A 20,675-nucleotide genomic window follows, 5' to 3' on the forward strand; every position below is an offset into this window, starting at 1 on the left:
GTTTTTCCATTCCCTACAAAATAATTATTTCTCTTGTTAAAAATACTTTTCCAGGTGCGGCAATTAAACCATTTGAAATAGCACAATCTGCCTACCTTAATAGAAATTCAGTAACCCTAATGATCGCCCATTTATCTGATCATCTTTAGGTCTTCACTAAATAGGCTGAACGGTGGTGATGTGTGTGGTGGACAACATGAATAACCACACCGATCCTAAGCCTCAGTTTGAGCATGGAGACCGGATACTGGGGCCCTTTGGATAGTATATTTGTCTTTTTTGGGCGTTCAGTGCAAAATCGCCACTTCAACGATTCTAGTAGGGGTGTTACTTCTGTGAATGGCACAAATAACATAACATTTTTCTGCATGCCCCTTCTTCTCAATGACTTCAACTCATTAAAAAAGAAAGGGTTATTCTGAGCTAGAAGAGGGTTTAGGCAGAGAGCCACGGGCCATTGGAACTAGTAAACACGCTTTGGTCCAGTGCCAAAAAGAGTCATGTTTATGGCAGTGAAGGGAGACCATCCATCAAATAACTATTGGGATAAAGAGGCCTCCTTGTGTCTTTTCTCAAGGGACAGATTTTGTACAATCTCAGGTTTGAGGCAGTGCAACTCATCTGAGTGTTTCCCTTTTGATGTTCTGGGGCAAGGGTATCTAACAATATTTTAGGGTCAGGGGGGCTTATTCATGCCAGACAGTCAGGATAACCTTTGAGGTTCATTGTATATAAATGTATCTTACGTGACTATCATGAAAATGTGGCATGTGGCTTCCCTTCTAGACCTCATTGCAATCTCATACTCTAGAGCACATGCAATATATAAACCTTACCTTTTTTTACGGTCTTTTTATTAAGTTTCTACAAAACAAATATTGAAAGGGGGAACTAGTCACCATGTTTTTTACATAAAAGAACCTCTTCTCGAATTTCACCATCATCTGCCTTCCCTCAATCCCCAGGAAGCAGACTTGAGTGCCCAACCCCATAAACAGAGCAACGATTTTGAATGCCCCATGCAGAGTGGACATCTGTCTGCTGGAGAACTCCCCATGCACTTAGTGAAGACCTATTTTTGACTCTCTTGCAACAGCTGAGGCTGTCGCTCTATTGACATACAGCCGGCTATCCGTTCTTGGTTCTCCCTTTGTACCATCTATATGTCTTATCTGACCAGGGTCACCTAATGGCATGCTGATGCTTCATAAAAGGTTTCATTTATGTGTTCCTTCTTTAATCATTCATTCATGTAGCACCTTCCCATGTATTCAAAGTGGATAAGGTATGGTTTGTAGTAATAGCGTAGCTCCCTCCGTGGGCTCTGCTATAAACCCCACACTTGAAGGGTCAAGTGGCTTATGAGCCGGCCCAATGCTGATAGTGAAATGGATCCTGACATTTTGTCAGACGTTTTACTGTGCAGAGGGGACATATTTCTGCACTTTTTGCGTATCCCAATAATTCAGCGCAGGGGCAGGTTTTGACAGCTGTAATGTCCTTATTTATTGCACTTTGTAATAGGAAGTTGAAGATTAATACCCGAGGCAGAGCCAATAAACAGAGATATGATGTTAATTTAAATTTAAAATAACCTCTTGGTGGCCAAAATGAGTTGCAGCATACAGGGTAGTAAATGCCAGAACTTTCTTCTTTATATTTTATAGACACTTTTGAATTGTCTGGGTGCGATATAGCTGCCCCATATGAAGGTTAACCCCACCTCCACCCATAACTCCCTAATCTATGTGGCTCCCTTACATGTTTTTTTTTCATTTTAAAATCTAAATCACGCATATCTGGGGCACGCAAGTCTAAAAGGAAAGGTAGATTTGCTAAAGAAACTAATGTGGAAGTTCCAGTTACCCGGTGTAAGAAAAGAACGACATTAAAAGAGGAATTTATAGGTACGAAGGCACTTATATTTAGTGTTTCCCTACAATAATTGCCACACCGCTGTTTTGTTCTTAAGAAAAAAAGTGTCAATAGTAAAGGGCTGTTTTTTAAAAGGAGTAAATAGTTACATTTCTGCAATGTTACTAAATTTCGCAGACATTAACGCCAATCTTCTGCTCACTGGTGATTTGCAGCCATGTTGTTAATAACAAAGTACTTTTGGTAAGTTCTACACCATTTCAACGTGCTTCTGCACCAGCCCTTTAATGCTGCGTTGCACTGCCGTTAATTTACCGCCACTTCTTGAAATGCAGGGAGGGTACAAATGTGCAGTAGCTCATGACACCCATATACTTGTACACATGTGAAAAATCACAAAGGCATGACTCTGCCACTAAACCTCAAAGCGGCAGATATATTGGTGAATGTTCCACTAAACAAGCATGTACCCTGAATAAAAATACCCAGAAAAAGACTTGTTGGGCTACTATGCTGGTGGGTGGCTGGTTGAGGCCTGTGGCTCAGGGGTGTAGCTATTGGCCCACTGGATTGCTAGGCAGGCATTGCAACATGTCCACAGTCTCTGTGCACGGAGAGGTAAAGGAGTCCACCCCTCCGTGACGTATTTTCATTGCTGCAACTTAATCAGAAGTGTGAAAAAAATGCTTCTTTCTCACTCTCCTCTATCTCCAGGCGTCCTCACCTTCCTTCCGCCCCATATCTCACCGTTTGTTGAGCCGTTGATGGGCTTTCCTGCATTTAGAAGACCGTAGTAAACACCCATCCACGGAGGGGGAGAGAATGCGTACAATTCGACCAAAGAAGAGCCAAGCAGGGGGCAGGGTGGCTCAGTGAAAAGACAGACAGAAGGTGGCGAGCTGCTGCCGAGATCCGGCGCTTCTCAATCGCTGCAGCCCCCGCGGCTTCTCAGACCATCCACAGGGGATCAATTGTATCTGTTTATCGGATCTTACACTTGGGCTGCCAGACAATTATTCTGTCTCTGTCACTTTAGGTGTCACATTTATAGGGATGGAAAAGCAAGTACGGCGAGGCAGAAAAGAAAAAACATTAGACTCCACACACCACCGGCAACCCCCACCCAGCACAGCCTCAGTCTCCCGGGCCCGAGAGAGGGGAGCCTGCGATCACCAGCTGCGGGGGAAGTAGTGAGTGCTGCAACAGCGGGATGTGAGGCATGTCCGCGAGAGGTGAATGTGGTGTGCGCCTACCTCAGCGCTGGCAGGCCGGAACAAGCCTGTACCTGTGGTCTGAAAGAAGCAGCAGCCTCCCTCTGCGCATATGGAGAAGAGGTGTACGTGCCCCATCTACCTGATAGATACCACCCCCTGGGATTGCGGGACTTGGGGAGCACTACGGTGGGTGGGGGGGAAAAGGAGTCGGACTGCGGGAGGGGGGTACCTCGGGAAGAAAGTAGTCTGCAGTAAAGTGGCCAGTAGCCATGGAAGGACACGCATGACGACATCTCCGTCATAAGGAGGGACTAATGAGCCTACAACCAATCAGAAGGCAGCAATTACCACACAAGCCAATCAAAAAGATGGGCGGAGAGTGGGTGGAGCTTCCACAAAGCTTCCGGCTATAGTGTATACTGCATGCCTCGCAAAGCGTGCAGCGCATGCGCTGCAACGCTAGGCGAGACCTAAAAAGTTTCATCTCAGTAGGTGTTATGAACACTCCCCTAATGCGGCTGGTGAAGTGCTTTTCGTAAGTAGCAGGAGTCGCAGAGTATGTTCCACGGTAAAGACCAGGTTAATTGTGCTCTTGGAACACATTCCCCTCCAGAGGAACAAAGACCAGACTTTCCTCTTAACAGTCATCCGAAGTACTTTATACCCCGTGTAAGGAAGTGGGCTTCTGTTGCAGTAACCCCCCCACTTTTTGCCCGATACCTGATGCACTTTTACTTGGTGTGCCCTGGGTCCCTGCCAATCCGGTACCCAGGGCCTGTGTTCCTTCCCTAAAAACTGTACTAAAGCCTAAACCAAATTGGCATCTCTGGCCACATGTCATCCCCTGGTAAAGGGTACCCTAGGTACCCAGGGCATTGTGACCACAGAAGACCTCTAAGGGCTGCAGCACTTATTGTGCCACCCTTAGGGGCCTTGGAGCCTGAGTGTCCTGGTGCAAAACTAAACAAAGAGTCGACATGGCACACATCCCTGTGTGACATGCCTACAAACCCACTGCCCTGGCATACATCAGCCACCCCTCTAGCTGGGTGCCCTATGCCAGTGGTGTGGGCACAGGTGCATGAGCCCTGTACCCCTACAGTACCCAGGGCCATTCCTGGGCACTGTAAGTGCATTGATGCCATTAAGAGTATATGGTGCTGGGAGGTTGTCATTACGAACTCCACAGCACAATAATGCCTACACTGAAGACTGACCAGTTTGATATCAAACTTCTCAGCACATTAATCCCCACTGATGCCAGTGTGGGATTTAATCTTAGAGATGTCCCCTGAAACCTAACCTACAATCCACGTCTTGTCTGAGAGGCTGCCTAGGCTGCCACACAAGACATGTTTCTGGACCCTGGGTGGATAGCCCCCGCTTTCCTGGGACTGCAACAATGCACATCCTGGGCGAGGTGCTAGGTCTCCTCCCCCAGGATGGGCAGGGGTCGCTTCAAAGGCATGCCGCCTTTGTGAGCTTATCCAGGCCACTTGCTGTACTCAGCAACTGGCCCCCACCGGTTCTGACCCCCACTCTGGCGGGAAGACTGGCAGGAAACCCTACGTGAGGAAAGGGGGTGTGCCAGCCTGTGCCAACTCCACCCCTCAGGTGGGAGAGGCAAGGTGAAGCACAACTCCGGGCTCCGGTCATCTTGAGGATGGGGAGCCCTGCCCAATCAGAGATAGACTCCTGCCCCCCTCCCACAGGAGAGGAGCAGGATAGGGGGTGTACTCACCCCAGGACAGGGACCTATTGGTCCCTGCCCTTCCCTGACCTGTAACGCACCTAAATTTAGTATTTAGGGGCATCCTAAACCTTCCTTCCTCAGTTCCCGATACCGAAACAAGCAAGAAGATCAAGAAACAAGACCTGCTGTGCAGCTGCTAAGAAGAGGACGACACCAACTGACTTGGCCCCAGCCCTACAGGCCTGTCGACCCTCGAACCTGCTCCTGCAAAACCCCTTCTGTGGTCAGCAACCTCAAAAACCCCGGAGGACCTGACTGCCTTGTGACTCTACCAAGACTGGGAATCCCACGAGCAGTGGTTCTGCTCAAACAACAATACCCCTGGTGACAGCCAGGAACCGCGAATCCAGCCCACTCTGCACCCGCCGAGCCCGGCCTGTGCCTGAGTGAACAAAGACCCTGAGGAGGTCCCCCCGCCGATTCTGACCTGGAATACAGTGCCCAAGGACCCACCTCGACAACCCCTACGACGCCTGCAGCCTCAGGACAATGGTCCCCTCCAACCGCGACCAGCAGGGGGTAAGATTTCCCGACCTCAAAAGTAACCCCTGCACACGGCGCCCCACGGCCCCCTGTGCCCAACTCCTGGGTGCCTACCTATCCTCCAAGATCCTAACTTACCCCTCGAAGTGTTGGTTGCTCCAGAAGATCCTCCGTCCCCGAGCCTGCAGCCTTTGTTCACTTTCCAAGAGCTCCACTGAATAACATTGAGTGCCCGACGGCTCAAAAGCACCCTGCACTCAGCCGCCCAAGTGCCCCTGGCAGTGCAACCTATGTCCTAATCTACTTCCCCATTTGCCCTGAGCAAGTAACCAGGAGCCCAGCTCCCAAAGCCGTGTGGCCTGCTAGCCAGCAGCCACCAACCGAAGGCCCCCTGCCTCTCATTGGATAACATTGGGCCTAACTACCTCTGCACCCGGCTGCCCTGTGCCGCTGAGGGTGTACCAACTGTACCTACCTGACCCTGGGAGACCCCTGAGTCTATGCCCAGAACCATAACTCTGCCAGTCGAGTACTTACCTAAAAGCAGATAACTCACTTTTCTTCCATAGGCTAACATTGACTGGTTTCACTTGGAAATTCTTCTAAGTGTGGAGTTTTGGAACTTTAAAATATTCATCTAAAATCAGCCGAACAACGAATTCCGACTTACTCACCTGTTATCAGGAGAGACCTCAGTGCTGCGTCTTTTAGCCCAGTACTGACCCTGAAAAGTAATTTTAACCGTACTTACCAGTAAACTTGAATTTCCTTCCATAGGATATCATTGGCTGCTTTTTGCTGAAAAAGTCTCTAAGTGTCGATTTTTGAAACTTACAAATATTCTTTAAGAATCGTGCCAACGATAAAAACGTAATTACTTGCCTGTTTTAGATAGATGTCCCAGTGCTGAACCTAGGAGCCCAGCACTGGTTTACAAAAGTAACGCAAACATACTTTACCTGCAAACTGAATTCCCTTCCATAGGATAACATTGGTAATTTTACCTAGAAAAGTTTCTAAGTGTCAACTTTTAAAATACAATAATATTCCTTAAAAATCACTACTGTAACCAAAACGCTTTTACTTAACTGTTTACAGTGCATATCCCAGGACTGAATCTAGGATCCAGTCCTTTGGTTAGAAAAGTAATCTACAAAGTAATTAATTGCATTTAACTAGAAATTCCCATTGAGCTCAATGTTGCATTGTGTTTGAAATTGTGTTGCCTATTGCAACAACTGTAGCTATTGTAATCAAACAGTCTATTGCCTATTTGAATAGTATTTAACTAAAGAAATTCATTCTGAGAAAGTATATTTTGATACCTTGTTGGTTCTAAAATAAAACAACTATATCTTTTGATATAAAACAATTGGCCTAGAGTTCAGTTCTTGAGTGTGTGAGACCATTTGCTGACTGAGTGTGTACAACAAATGCTTTACACTGTCCTCTGATACTGCCTTACTGCTCGACCAAGCTACCACTTTAGAGAGTAAGGTTATATCTAACTATAGCCTCTGCCAAACCTCTGGGGACTGTGGACTCTGTACCTTACTTTGGTGCAGTATATATAGAGCCACTTTCTTACACCCCGCTCCTCACTTTACTTTCATTACACAACCGCTCTGGCTGCTTCTTCTGATTTTTCTCCGCTTTACTCGCAGCCTTCCCTTTACATTGTCTATTTCTTTCTGATACTCCCTTTGTCTCACCTGACTTTCTTGCCATTGCAGGAGTGACGAAGACCCACAACCTCTCTTTCCAGGAATCGGAGTCCCTGCAGGCCGTTTTTGCCAAGGACGCATGTCTCAATGTACTTTCTGCGCCAGCCAAGTACGTAGGGTTGTGTAGGAATGGGGAAGATAACCAGGGATAGGATGAAGGGACCCTGAGGAGAGGCAGGGAGTAGAAGGGGTAAAAAGGAAGCCCTTTGTAGTTATTTATTTGAGGTTTATGTCTCGCAGAGTATGTATAGGTGGACTTTGGAGGATTTAAAATGTGTGTTATATGTAAAGCACAGTGGTTAAATATAGTATTCACAATACCAGAGTAAGAAATTGCATTTTAGAACAATGGTGGTTATATTGTATATCAGTCAGTCAGTCAAAAAGCTTTTATTTCGGCATAATGCCATAAAAAGACATAAATAATTCTGTACAATAAAACACAATTAAATCACATATACATAGAGTGCAAGCCATAAAAACATTAAAACTTTATGCTAAAAAATTTGCACAGAGAAACAAGATAGATTATTTCCACAAGGAGCCAATTGTTGAAACTGTGACCAAAACCCCAGGTAATCTCAAAACACCGGCAGATTCTAGAATTACAATAATAATAATACCGGAATCAAAAGGGTTATGGGACAATGATCATCTTTTTGGACCTGGTGAGCCACATGGAAAAAAGAAATTTAGCCATCGCAAAGACTATCAATGGGGTGGTATCATATTTTAAAATTCTAAAGACTAGCTGGTAGTCCCTAAGGCCCCTAGACTTACATAGCTGAATAATCCATTTCTTCCTAGCCTTGATATAAAGGGGACAAAAAAGAACAACATGCATCTCGGTTTCACAAGTGTCAATACAAGCAGGACACATGCTTGAACGATCAGATGCGTTAGACCATCTATAAGTGAGGGCCCTCAAAGGTAACGAACTGTGACGAAACTGGATGTAGAGTTTCTTTGCCAGGGGGGGTTGGATAACATCCAGGAAGGTTTCGTACTGGGGGCTGGACTTAATGTCCAAAAAGATGTCAGTGAGCCTACCCAGAGAAGAATGTAATAACATTTCCTTCCGATAGAGACACAAGGCCTCACTCAAGGCTTTCTTGGATAATGTGCCGCTTGTCTCTTCCGGGGCGGTCCAAAGGTCCCCCTTCCCTATGGCATAACACAAGGTCTTAACGTATGTTAACCAGGGAATCTTGTTCAGTTTCCCCCTTGTCAATATATCGGCCAGGTCAAGCCTATAGCTTGCAAGCTCAGGTGTTGACCAAAGTCGTCTCCAAAACAGGAGAGGGCGATTCAGGGCAATTTCTTCTATAGGAACTAAGCCTAAATCCCATCTCAAGGGGATTAGGGGGGTGCTTGCAGGTAGTTTCAGTAGACGCCTGATAAAGGAGTTCTCAATTACCGCTAAAGAAGCAGGAGTAGAATACCCCCAAAGCTCAGCGCCATATAGCGCGCCCCCTCTTGCTTGGGATTTATAGATTTCCATGGGGGGGCCCAAAGGTTTGGAAGAAGTGTTATTAAAAACCTTCAGTAAACCCCCCACTGATTGAGCTAGCTTCAGGTTTGCCTTTGCCATGTGAGACCCCCATTTCATTTTATCATTGAGGGTCACCCCTAGATAGTCAAAGGTAGCAACCCTGTCTAGTTCTACATCTCCCATCTTAGGGTGGGGGCAATTGATTGACTTGGGACTAAAACCCATAAATTTTGTTTTGGATAAGATCAGTTCCAAATCCCTTTTTTCACAGAAAGAGCAAAAGGCCTCCAATGTGCGCTGGACGCCCATGAAAGATTTAGATAACAAGAGCGTGTCATCCGCGAACATAAGGGCCGGTATCCTACGCCCCGCGAGGATAGGAGAATCCAAATTAGCGGAGCGCAGGCGATGCTCAATCATCCCATTGATAAAAAGGGAGAAAAGGGTGGGGGCCAGGACACAACCCTGCCGCACACCCTTTTCAACCGGAAAAGGCCCTGAAATTTCCCCACATCTCCCATATCTCACCCTTGCATAGGTGCCTTGGTGTAGGCGTTTGAATAGATGACAAAGGTAGGGGGGGAACACCCATCTCTAATAACAAAAGCCACAGTTTTTCCCTTTGGACCAAATCGAATGCGGAGCGAAGGTCCACAAAGATCAAATAAAGATTACCAGCTCCCATAGTGACTGTCTTCCAATAGATCAACTGCAGCCTAAACAGTTGGTCGATGGTAGAAACCTTTGCTCGGAACCCTGCCTGGAGCGAGGTTAAGATTTGATGATCCTCCATCCAGGACTGCAACCTTGTTAAAAGGACTCGGGCAAACAGCTTCTGCAGGACGTCAATCAAACTAATGGGGCGGTAGTTGACTGGGTCCAGGGGGGAGGATTTTTTATGGATAGGTATTATTTCTGCTCCCAACCAGGTATCCGGGATCTCAAGGCCCTGCAAAATGGCATTGAAGTATACCAAAATGTAAGGGGCCCAAATATTTGGCTCACTTCTAAACAGATCACCGGGGATCCTGTCAAGCCCTGGAGCCTTCCCTGCAGCTAAGGTGCTAAGAGCCAACTCTATTTCTGGGAGGGAGAAAGAACGACTCGCAGAGTCTTCTTGGTCCTTCTGGTTCAATGGAGTAGCATTAGGCGGGGTTACCAGAACAGATCCTCCCCAGGGGACACTTAAAGAGTATAGGGGTTTGAAATGGGCAAGCCAGACCTCCTCACTAAGGTTAGGAATGATAGCGGGACTACAAGCTGCTGAACCAGTTCGGACAATGTTCCAGAAGGCCCTCGAGTCATGCACTGCTAGTGCTTGTTTCATGTTTTGCCACCTAAGATCCTCCCACTCCGATTTTGCCTCCTTAATCAAATTTTTATAAAAGGCCCTTGCCACCTGGATACTCGACAATGTGCCGTTTTTTACCTCATTAATCAGGGCAGTCTTGGCCAGCCTGCAGGAACTGTTGTACTAATGCTCAGGCCTTGGGGCCCGTGGCCTTGAAACAGAGGCACTATAGAAAAAAACGGCCAGGCCACCGAGGAGTTCCTTATGGATGTTTTGGAGATCAAGGAGATGGTTCTGTTCAATATCCCCGTTGGGGCTCAATAGGAGGGAAACCGCCTCCAAGGAACGAGTAACACTACTATATAAGGCTGCAAGCTTTATTTCATCGGTCACAACCCTTGCCCACCTAATCCGTCTACCACCTGCAGCTAAAACCAAGTTCTCACTATTATGTGGCGGCTGGCCGTGTAGGCTTGCACTGCCACCAATATTACTTATCAACTCTAGTGACAGTAGGTTATGATCGCTATCGACCCGCGGAATAGCAGAAAATGCTGCTAGATAGCCCCAAAATTCCACGTTCACCAAAATATAGTCGATAGTTGAACAACTCCCGGGTCTATTGAAGGTGAAAGCTCCCGGTATGTCAGGGCACAATCTACCATTACAAGCCCTCAAGGAATGTGCAATAGCTAACTTATTGATCTCGAGGGCTAAAGGGAGGAGACGCTTGGCCGGGTAGATGGTAGGGACGGGGATTTTATAGTTTTCGTCCTCATCACAGGTAAGGGGAGGGATCCCGAGGAGAGGTTCGTAATGGCAGTTAAAATCCGCACCTAGTAATTTGTGCGACGCAGGAGGAAGGGAGTGTAGTACCTCATCCAAAGCTCCCAAAATCGACAACCCCAGCTGAGCCGGATAGGGGCGTAAGTAAACGTTTAGGACTACCAGCGAATATCCGGCAGGGAAGGTAAGTAACAGGCACAAGATATCAGGGGATTTTGTATCAATTGATTTTACAGAGCAACCTAAATGGGTTGCAACCCAAATAACTAACCCCCCCGATGGTCTACCCCTTGCGCCTTGAACCGCGGGAATAGAATAAGTTGCGTAACCCACCCTCGCTGGGCTGTACCGGAGCCAAGTTTCTTGAAATAAACAGATATCAAATTGGTCCATTAGCTCTCCCCACTCAGGGTCAGAGAGTTTGGTCTCTAGTCCGGCCACATTCCAGGACCCTACTAGTGGTCTACGAGAGGGTGTGGAACAAGGACTGGCCACCAAGTGGGGGGAAGTAGGGGACTCATGCGAGGCAGTATGTTCAGGGAGACCTAGCTCAGGGTATCCTTCCATAGGGCTATTGTTCAGATGGGAAAGGGGGAGGGAAGTAGGACGACTCCCGGTACCAGATGTAATCAGGGAAGAATCCCTCACCATTCCATAAGCCTCTCTACCAAAGTTCCCCTCTATACGCATGTGCCTACCCTTGGTGTTCCTTCCGGATGATGGTCAATCCACGGAACTAAGCACATCAAAACGGTTAGTAACCGGGATATTGAATAAAAAAATTATGAGAAAGATGGTGGGAGTGTGAGAGTCCTACCGGGTTCCGGACATTAGGATGAGAATAAAAATACCCCAAATGGAAAGTATCAATAGAACCTAGTTTAAGCTTCCCACCCAAATCCAGTATATGTCCCACTACTCTAGGGTCCCTAAAGTTGATCAAAACACAATCCCCACTAATGTCCTTTGGGCGGGTCCCTAGCCAACTAACCCTACGAACAAACAGAATCTCCCCATTACCAGCTCCATTCAGTGGTCTATTTTTGGACAACCAATGTGTGACTTTGTTTTTTAATTCATAGTAGGTTTCCCCCTTAGTACTAGGTAACGGAGGAACTCCTGTGAGCACAATCACATACGGGGCAGACTCGGGGGGGAGCTGTACAAATGGCAGAGGATTAACCAGATTCTGAGAGGCTAAATTCCCTCCCGTAATAGGAAGGGTCCTACCCCCACCAGAACCCCGTGGGCTATGTTCCTTATTGCTCAGAGGCTGATCACATGCTGATGGAGCAATAGAGATTCGGGGAGCGTTCCGGGGAGTAGGGGAACCAACAAAAGGAGAAGGGGCAGTTGGTAGAGCCAGAGGAGGCTGGGCTAAAATAGAAGAAGTTGGGGGCAAGCAGGCACTAGGCTGACCCTGGGGAGCAGGATTAGTACTCTTAGCTTGGGTAATACTGCCTACCGTACAGCGAGAATTGGGCAATGGAACAGGATGTGACTGTTGTGGCCCTATACCTTTGGTATTAACAAGGGATACCAACCTGTCTATTTTAGATGACAGGGTTTTTAGGAGAAGGTTTAGGGAGTGATCAATATGCGATTGAAGATCTAATAATAAGTTAGAAGCCCAAACCGGTGGATTAATAGTAGCAGGTTGTTGGATCTGGTCTAGAGAGGCAAGGCCAGGAACAGGGTGGGCAGAGTTGAAGGTCCTTTGTTTTGTTTTCTGTTTATTTTTCTTTGGCTTTACCCGTTTCGTGGGGGCCACTATAGAAACAAAAGAGGAAGATAATGGACCAATTTCTGAGCGCTCAGGCTCATCTGCAATCACCTGCGCACAAGGTAAGTGGGTAAAAGATGGCAGCATAGATGTCATAGCTTCCATATCCACCTGATATGTGGACACATCAGCCGAGCCCTCGTGTGGGGGTTCCATGGTAAATGCAGGAGTAATGGACAGCCGTCTTTCCGTATTTTCAATGGCTGTAGCAACCACCCCAATTGTTTTCTGCAACATTTTATCTATCGCTGTCAAACTTGGCAGCGGAGGATTCAAATTAGCTAATTGTCTAGTCATGGGACGACTCGAAGTGGGTTTAGTATGTTTCCCCATAACTCAGTTGGGGACTAGCAGACTGGTGCGGTGCAGTTAGAAACCCCTCTAGGTACAATAACTGAATACTAAAACAAACCAGAATAAAATAACATAAAACACGCTATGTAAGCTTATGACTGTATACTGTGTAACGATTAAAACACTACTCGTTGTTAGTGAGATTTTACAGTCCAAACTAACCCGAAGTCCACAGCCAAGAGGTATTGCCCGGCCCGGCCTCTTCCGGCCCCGGACGGCCACAGACGGTCCCGCCCTTGTCCCGGGCTTAGCCCGGCGTCGCCCGGGCGCGTCCCGCGATGCGGAGGGCAGAGTCAGTTTTGAAGCGTCTTCTGGCGCGAAAATGCGGCACTTCCGGGTTGGCAAGGCTCTTGGGAAATGTAGTTTCCACTACTCTCCCCCCACACGGCGGTCGCGTTTGTCCGGCGACGGCGGGAGGGAGACTCGCAATCCACAGGGGCAGCTCCACGGAATGAAAGGCAGGTAAGAGCACACCGAGGCACCCTCTAGCTCGCAGCAACAGCCCCCGCTCAGCCGAGGGCAGAGTCAGTTTTGAAGCGTCTTCTGGCGCGAAAATGCGGCACTTCCGGGTTGGCAAGGCTCTTGGGAAATGTAGTTTCCACTACTCTCCCCCCACACGGCGGTCGCGTTTGTACGGCGACGGCGGGAGGGAGACTCGCAATCCACAGGGGCAGCTCCACGGAATGAAAGGCGGGTAAGAGCACACCGAGGCACCCTCTAGCTCGCAGCAACATACAGTATATACAGTGGGTATAAGTGCATCTTTTTTTAGAGCGCCTTTTCAGTTTACATAAATTGTGTGGCGAGATGAATCTGTTCGAAGCACTTTTTCATAAGATGCTTTCCAACAGTCAGTTGCATCTTATGACTGCAGCTTTTTTAATTTGCATGAGTGTTGTGCGTTGTCAGATGTTACTGCTCTGAATTCCCTTTTCAGATAGAAATCTTCCTTTTCAGTTTTTCAACAAGTTTACTACAGAAGGTTGTATCTCTTGGGCCTTGATTGCATTTTTCAAAAAAGTACAACAGGCTTTCCAAAGATTGTTATGCCAATTGCAGTGACTTAGATCTTGGAAATGTGGCTCTTGTGACCTAATTTTATGTATTTGTATGCACAGTATCTTGTGATGTGCTTATCTCCAGTTTTGAATCTCTCATTCAGCCGCTAGGTCTGCTTCTTATCCTATTTGAGTTGGCCCATTAGGGGCTGTTCTGCCGACCACAGAGTTGTTGTACGTTGATCTTGCATAGTTGGCAATAGGAAGTAAGATATTTGTTCCCCTTCATCGCTTGTGGCATGCGATGCAGATGGCCCGTGGCCCAGCTCACTCTCCATTAACACATTCCTTGTCCACTCTGTTTCCAGGGTACTGGTGGATGCTGTGGTCCATTTTCCACCGATGCTGGCGGAGGTGACGCTTGTCCCGAGTCGCTCTGGAAAAGTTCTCTTTAGGAACTACCTGGAAGAAGAGACGGGTGAGAGAAAGAGGAAGTTCAGTTCTTTATGAGGGTGAAGTATAAAGAGGGAGCACACAGAAATCTGGACAGTGGAAAACTGGTGTAGAAGGAGAATGGGAGTCAACACAGTGGGCAACATGGACAACGTAATGGTCTCTGGGATGGTAGAACGAACAGAGATGAAGAGAGACGAGGGAGTGCGTCACGAACCAGTCCTGACCCCTGGTATTTCCTAGCACAGGGGTATGTTTCTCTCCTGATTATATTATTTCTTCTACTATAAATTAATGGAATTAGTTTCCAAATACCTGAGGTCTTAAAAAATAGTTTGAAAACCCCGATCAGAAACCTGCTCATCAGCAAACACAGTGCCTGCATCTGTAGCCCCTGGTTTGCTTTGTAAATATTGACATGGTGCTGTCTATTGTTAAGTGTCTTGTTGGGGCATACAAAAGACTGGACTAGTCATCAGTAAAACGGTTAGGGATGTGTTCCTCCGAAGCCATGAAAAAATCCCTTCTTATGGCACCTATCGGATTCACGCAGACGCACACATTTGTGTGGCCTAGGTAGGCATACTTGTGTGTCTGGTGCACTCCTTGACTGATCTCAGGGAATGTTTCTGTGATGCATGAGTGCTGAACGTGTCCTGAGCTCATGGCTCAGAAGGTTCAACTTCTTACTTATTTTCTTTTGTTGTAGCTCTGCTCCGCGTGGACCAGCAGTCAAGATTCATTCATTTGAATGCCAGAGGTGCTCCCAGTATCTCTGAGCCAAGGTGCTATGTAGGATGAGGTGATGCTGCTCTTTCCTGCTTAGATTTAATGTTGACTCTGCCTGGCATCAATGTGTGGTCCGATATAAAGAGGGTGGATTGGTAGCCGCCTTCATCCTGGGAGGACACACAACAACTGTGGCCAGGAGAAGGCGCGCCATGCGCAAGAGAGTGACTGGGCTCAGCGATGGTCCTGAGGCAGGCTCACCTGCGTACAGATTCCCGTTAAGAGCTCAGCGATGGTCCTGATGTGGGCTCACTTGTGTACAGATTCCCATTAAGGGCTCGGTGATGGTCCTGAAGCCGGCTCACCTGCGTGCAGATTCCCATTATGGGCTCAGCGATGGTCCTGAGGTGGTCTCACTTGCGTACAGATTCCCATTAAGGGCTCGGTGATGATCCTGAGGTGGGCTCCCCCGCGTACAGATTCCCATTAAGGGCTCAGCGATGGTCCGGAGGCAGGCTCACCTGCGTACAGATTCCCGTTACGAGCTCAGCGATGGTCCTGATGTGGGCTCACTTGTGTACAGATTCCCATTAAGGGCTCAGCGATGGTCCTGAGGCGGGCTCACCTGCATGCAGATTCCCATTACGGGGTCAGCGATGGTCCTGAGGCGGGCTCACTTGCGTGCAGATTTCAATTAAGGGCTCAGCGATGGTCCTGAGGCGGGCTCACCTGCATACAGATTCCCATTAAGGGCTCAGCGATGGTCCTGAGGCGGGCTCACCTGCGTACAGATTCCCATTGAGGGCTCAGCGATGGTCCTGAGGCGGGCTCACTTGCGTACAGATTCCGGTTAAGAGCTCAGCGATGGTCCTGAGGCGGGCTCACCCGCATACAAATTCCCATTATGGGCTCAGCGATGGTCCTGAGGCGGTCTCACTTGCGTACAGATTCCCATTAAGGGCTCGGCGATGTTCCTGAGATGGTCTCACTTGCGTACAGATTCCCATTAAGGGCTCGGCTATGGTCCTGATGCGGGCTCACCTGTGTACAGATTCCCATTAAGGGATCAGCAGTGGTCCTGATGCGGGCTCACCTGCGTACAGATTCCCATTAAGGGATCAGCAGTGGTCCTGAGTCAGGCTCACCTGCGTGCAGATTCCCACTAAGGGCTCAGCAATGGTCCTGAGGCGGGTTCACCTGCGTAGATTCCTAATAAGGGCTCAATGATGGTCCTGAGGCGGGCTCACTTGCGTACAGATTTCAATTAAGGGCTGAGCGATGGTCCTGAGGCGGGCTCACCTGTGTACAGATTCCCATTAAGTAAGATTAAGTGGAGGTCCCATCCACAAAGCCTGCAATGTGCAAGTCTGAGCTTCGGTCCAGTAGCTTCTATTCCAGCTTGAAACAAAGCTGTTCCTTGAAGACAATTCCGCTAGAAGCAGGTGGAGAGAGATGTTTTATTTACATATCGATCATGACTGGCACTCCCGCCTGTGTGGCTGACAGGGACTCTTATCAAGATAGAAACGCAGAAGAAGCCCTAAGAAAATAAATAAAATGTAATTCCTAAAACCAGCATCCTACCTGTTAATTAAATTGCTTCCTTTTAACAACTGCTAACTAGCACAGCTTTAGAACATCCAATAAGTGCCTCTCACTGGTTTCAGCCAACCCCCTCTAAAAACCGGGAAATTAGCCACAATTGCCGAAATTTGCCGGCACAGCTGGTGAAAACCCAGGACTGTCCGGGCAAATCCGGGACGCCTGGTCACACACACTACAGCCAAGATGCCATCAGATGAAGGTGAAGATGGGCAAGAATGGGAAAACAAGACGACAGTCCTTCTCCGTCTCTGTACACAGGATCTGGAAGGGCGTCCGCTTATCCATCAGGACTGCGGCAAGAGCTGAAGACGCAACTATTTAAAGAACACCGTCCACTTCCTGTCTCGGGACCCAGCCACACATCCTGTCACTAGTTCACTGAATTTCTGCGTTTGATCCTGCACATCGCTCCATTTCCTTTTGGCCAGGAACGGAATTCACAAATGCTACATACTTTCATGGTGCTATCTTTACGCTCCAGGCCAATCTTATGATAAGCTCATGGTTGTACGTGCCACCTCAGCAGACATACTGTGTTTATGCTTTACTACTCGGCCTCTTTTACTTTTCCCCTTTTTCTGTGTAACACTTGCCTTTTCTCTGTGCTGCAGTGCTTACTGTGGAACAGAAAGCAACACAATCTAACACCATTTCAGCAGTTGCCGCAACAGTGACTTTTTCCACCTACCATGTGGTCACATTTTTTGACAAAAGTATATTTTCGACCATGATTATAATTCCATTCATTATGGAAGTGGAATAAAAAAAATTGAGCAACCAAGGTGTGACTGGAGGACAGGCCCTGCGGCTGATGAATGCAGTCTGCAGCCATCTCCCTCTGTGCAGGGTCTGGCTGGAGGACAGGCTCTGTGGCTGATGAATGCAGTCTGCAGCCATCTCCCTCTGTGCAGGGTCTGGCTGGAGGACAGGCCCTGCGGCTGCCCCCGTTATGCAAGGCTGAAGGCTTGTGCACCTGGGCTTGGCCTCCTCTGGCTAATGAATGCGGTCTGCAGCCATGTACCACTGTGCAGGGTCTGACTGGAGGACAGGCCCTGCGGCTGATGAATGCAGTCTGCAGCCATCTCCCTCTGTGCAGGGTCTGATGGAGGACAGGCCCTGCGGCTGATGAATACAGTCTGCAGCCACCTCCCTCTGTGCAGGGTCTGGCTGGAGGACCAGCCCTGCGGCTGATGAATGCAGTCTGCAGCCATCTCCCTCTGTGCAGGGTCTGGCTGGAGGACAGGCCCTGCGGCTGTCTCCGTATGCAAGACTGAAGGCTTGTGCACCTGGGCTTAGCCTCCTCTGGCTCATGAATGCAGTCTGCAGCCATCTCCCTCTGTGCAGGGTCTGGCTGGAGGACAGGCCCTGCGGCTGATGAATGCAGTCTGCAGCCATCTCCCTCTGTGCAGGGTCTGGCTGGAGGACAGGCCCTGCGGCTGATGAATGCTGTCTGCAGCTATCTCCCTCTGTACAGGGTCTGGCTGGAGGACCAGCCCTACAGGTGATGAATGCAGTCTGCAGCCACCTCCCTCTATGCAGGGTCTGGCTGGAGGACAGGGCCTGCGGCTGCCCCCGTTATGCAAGGCTGAAGGCTTGTGCACCTGGGCTTGGCCTCCTCTGGCTAATGAATGCGGTCTGCAGCCATGTACCACTGTGCAGGATCTGACTGGAGGACAGGCCCTGCGGCTGATGAATGCTGTCTGCAGCTATCTCCCTCTGTACAGGGTCTGGCTGGAGGACAGGCCCTGCGGCTGATGAATGCAGTCTGCAGCCATCTCCCTCTGTGCAGGGTCTGCTGGAGGACAGGCCCTGGGGCTGATGAATGCAGTCTGCAGCCATCTCCCTCTGTGCAGGGTCTGGCTGGAGGACCAGCCCTGCGGCTGATGAATGCAGTCTCCAGCCACCTCCCTCTGTGCAGGGTCTGGCTGGAGGACCAGCCCTGCGGCTGATGAATGCAGTCTGCAGCGCCCTCCCTCTGTGCAGGGTCTGGCTCGAGGACCAGCCCTGCGGCTGATGAATGCAGTCTGCAGCCATCTCCCTCTGTGCAGGGTCTGGCTGGAGGACAGGCCCTGCGGCTGTCTCCGTATGCAAGGCTGAAGGCTTGTGCACCTGGGCTTAGCCTCCTCTGGCTCATGAATGCAGTCTGCAGCCATCTCCCTCTGTGCAGGGTCTGGCTGGAGGACAGGCCCTGCGGCTGATGAATGCAGTCTGCAGCCATCTCCCTCTGTGCAGGGTCTGGCTGGAGGACAGGACCTGCGGCTGATGAATGCTGTCTGCAGCTATCTCCCTCTGTACAGGGTCTGGCTGGAGGACCAGCCCTACAGGTGATGAATGCAGTCTGCAGCCACCTCCCTCTATGCAGGGTCTGGCTGGAGGACAGGCCCTGCGGCTGCCCCCGTTATGCAAGGCTGAAGGCTTGTGCACCTGGGCTTGGCCTCCTCTGGCTAATGAATGCGGTCTGCAGCCATGTACCACTGTGCAGGGTCTGACTGGAGGACAGGCCCTGCGGCTGATGAATGCTGTCTGCAGCTATCTCCCTCTGTACAGGGTCTGGCTGGAGGACCAGCCCTGCAGGTGATGAATGCAGTCTGCAGCCACCTCCCTCTGTGCAGGGTCTGGCTGGAGGACAGGCCCTGCGGCTGATGAATGCAGTCTGCAGCCACCTCCCTCTATGCAGGGTCTGGCTGGAGGACAGGCCCTGCGGCTGCCCCCGTTATGCAAGGCTGAAGGCTTGTGCACCTGGGCTTAGCCTCCTCTGGCTCATGAATGCAGTCTGCAGCCATCTCCCTCTGTGCAGGGTCTGGCTGGAGGACAGGCCCTGCGGCTGATGAATGCAGTCTGCAGCCATCTCCCTCTGTGCAGGGTCTGCTGGAGGACAGGCCCTGGGGCTGACGAATGCAGTCTGCAGCCACCTCCCTCTGTGCAGGGTCTGCTGGAGGACAGGCCCTGCGGCTGATGAATGCTGTCTGCAGCTATCTCCCTCTGTACAGGGTCTGGCTAGAGGACCAGCCCTGTGGCTGATGAATGCAGTCTGCAGCCACCTCCCTCTGTGCAGGGTCTGGCTGGAGGACAGGCCCTGCGGCTGCCCCCGTTATGCAAGGCTGAAGGCTTGTACACCTGGGCTTGGCCTCCTCTGGCTAATGAATGCGGTCTGCAGCCATGTACCACTGTGCAGGGTCTGACTGGAGGACAGGCCCTGCGGCTGATGAATGCAGTCTGCAGCCATCTCCCTCTGTGCAGGGTCTGCTGGAGGACAGGCCCTGCGGTTGATGAATGCAGTCTGCAGCCACCTCCCTCTGTGCAGGGTCTGGCTGGAGGACCAGCCCTGCGGCTGATGAATGCAGTCTGCAGCCATCTCCCTCTGTGCAGGGTCTGGCTGGAGGACAGGCCCTGCGGCTGCCTCCGTATGCAAGGCTGAAGGCTTGTGCACCTGGGCTTAGCCTCCTCTGGCTCATGAATGCAGTCTGCAGCCATCTCCCTCTGTGCAGGGTCTGGCTGGAGGACAGGCCCTGCGGCTGATGAATGCAGTCTGCAGCCATCTCCCTCTGTGCAGGGTCTGGCTGGAGGACAGGCCCTGCGGCTGATGAATGCAGTCTGCAGCCATCTCCCTCTGTGCAGGATCTGGCTGGAGGACAGGCCCTGCGGCTGATGAATGCTGTCTGCAGCTATCTCCCTCTGTACAGGGTCTGGCTGGAGGACCAGCCCTACAGGTGATGAATGCAGTCTGCAGCCACCTCCCTCTATGCAGGGTCTGGCTGGAGGACAGGCCCTGCGGCTGCCCACGTTATGCAAGGCTGAAGGCTTGTGCACCTGGGCTTGGCCTCCTCTGGCTAATGAATGCGGTCTGCAGCCACCTCCCTCTGTGCAGGGTCTGGCTGGAGGACAGGCCCTGCGGCTGATGAATGCAGTCTGCAGCCATCTCCCTCTGTGCAGGGTCTGGCTGGAGGACAGGCCCTGCGGCTGATGAATGCTGTCTGCAGCTATCTCCCTCTGTACAGGGTCTGGCTGGAGGACCAGCCCTACAGGTGATGAATGCAGTCTGCAGCCACCTCCCTCTATGCAGGGTCTGGCTGGAGGACAGGCCCTGCGGCTGCCCCCGTTATGCAAGGCTGAAGGCTTGTGCACCTGGGCTTGG

The 20,675-nt window shown here is 50.0% G+C and overlaps 1 protein-coding gene across 5 annotated transcripts in view; it reads left to right on the top strand.

Moving 5' to 3' along the window:
* The window catches only part of RAD9A (RAD9 checkpoint clamp component A), a 62,690-nt gene that overhangs the window by 23,171 nt on the left and 18,844 nt on the right, over positions 1–20,675 (top strand). For all 5 annotated transcript variants that reach the window (XM_085651631.1, XM_085651634.1, XM_085651632.1 and 2 more), the window contains 2 exons: positions 7,059–7,158; positions 14,122–14,231. In XM_085651631.1, the coding sequence (XP_085507757.1) occupies positions 7,059–7,158; positions 14,122–14,231 (210 nt within the window). The remainder of the gene's footprint in view (positions 1–7,058; positions 7,159–14,121; positions 14,232–20,675) is intronic.

Source organism: Triturus cristatus, chromosome 4_1, assembly GCF_964204655.1.
Source record: "Triturus cristatus chromosome 4_1, aTriCri1.1, whole genome shotgun sequence".
NCBI lineage: Eukaryota > Metazoa > Chordata > Amphibia > Caudata > Salamandridae > Triturus > Triturus cristatus.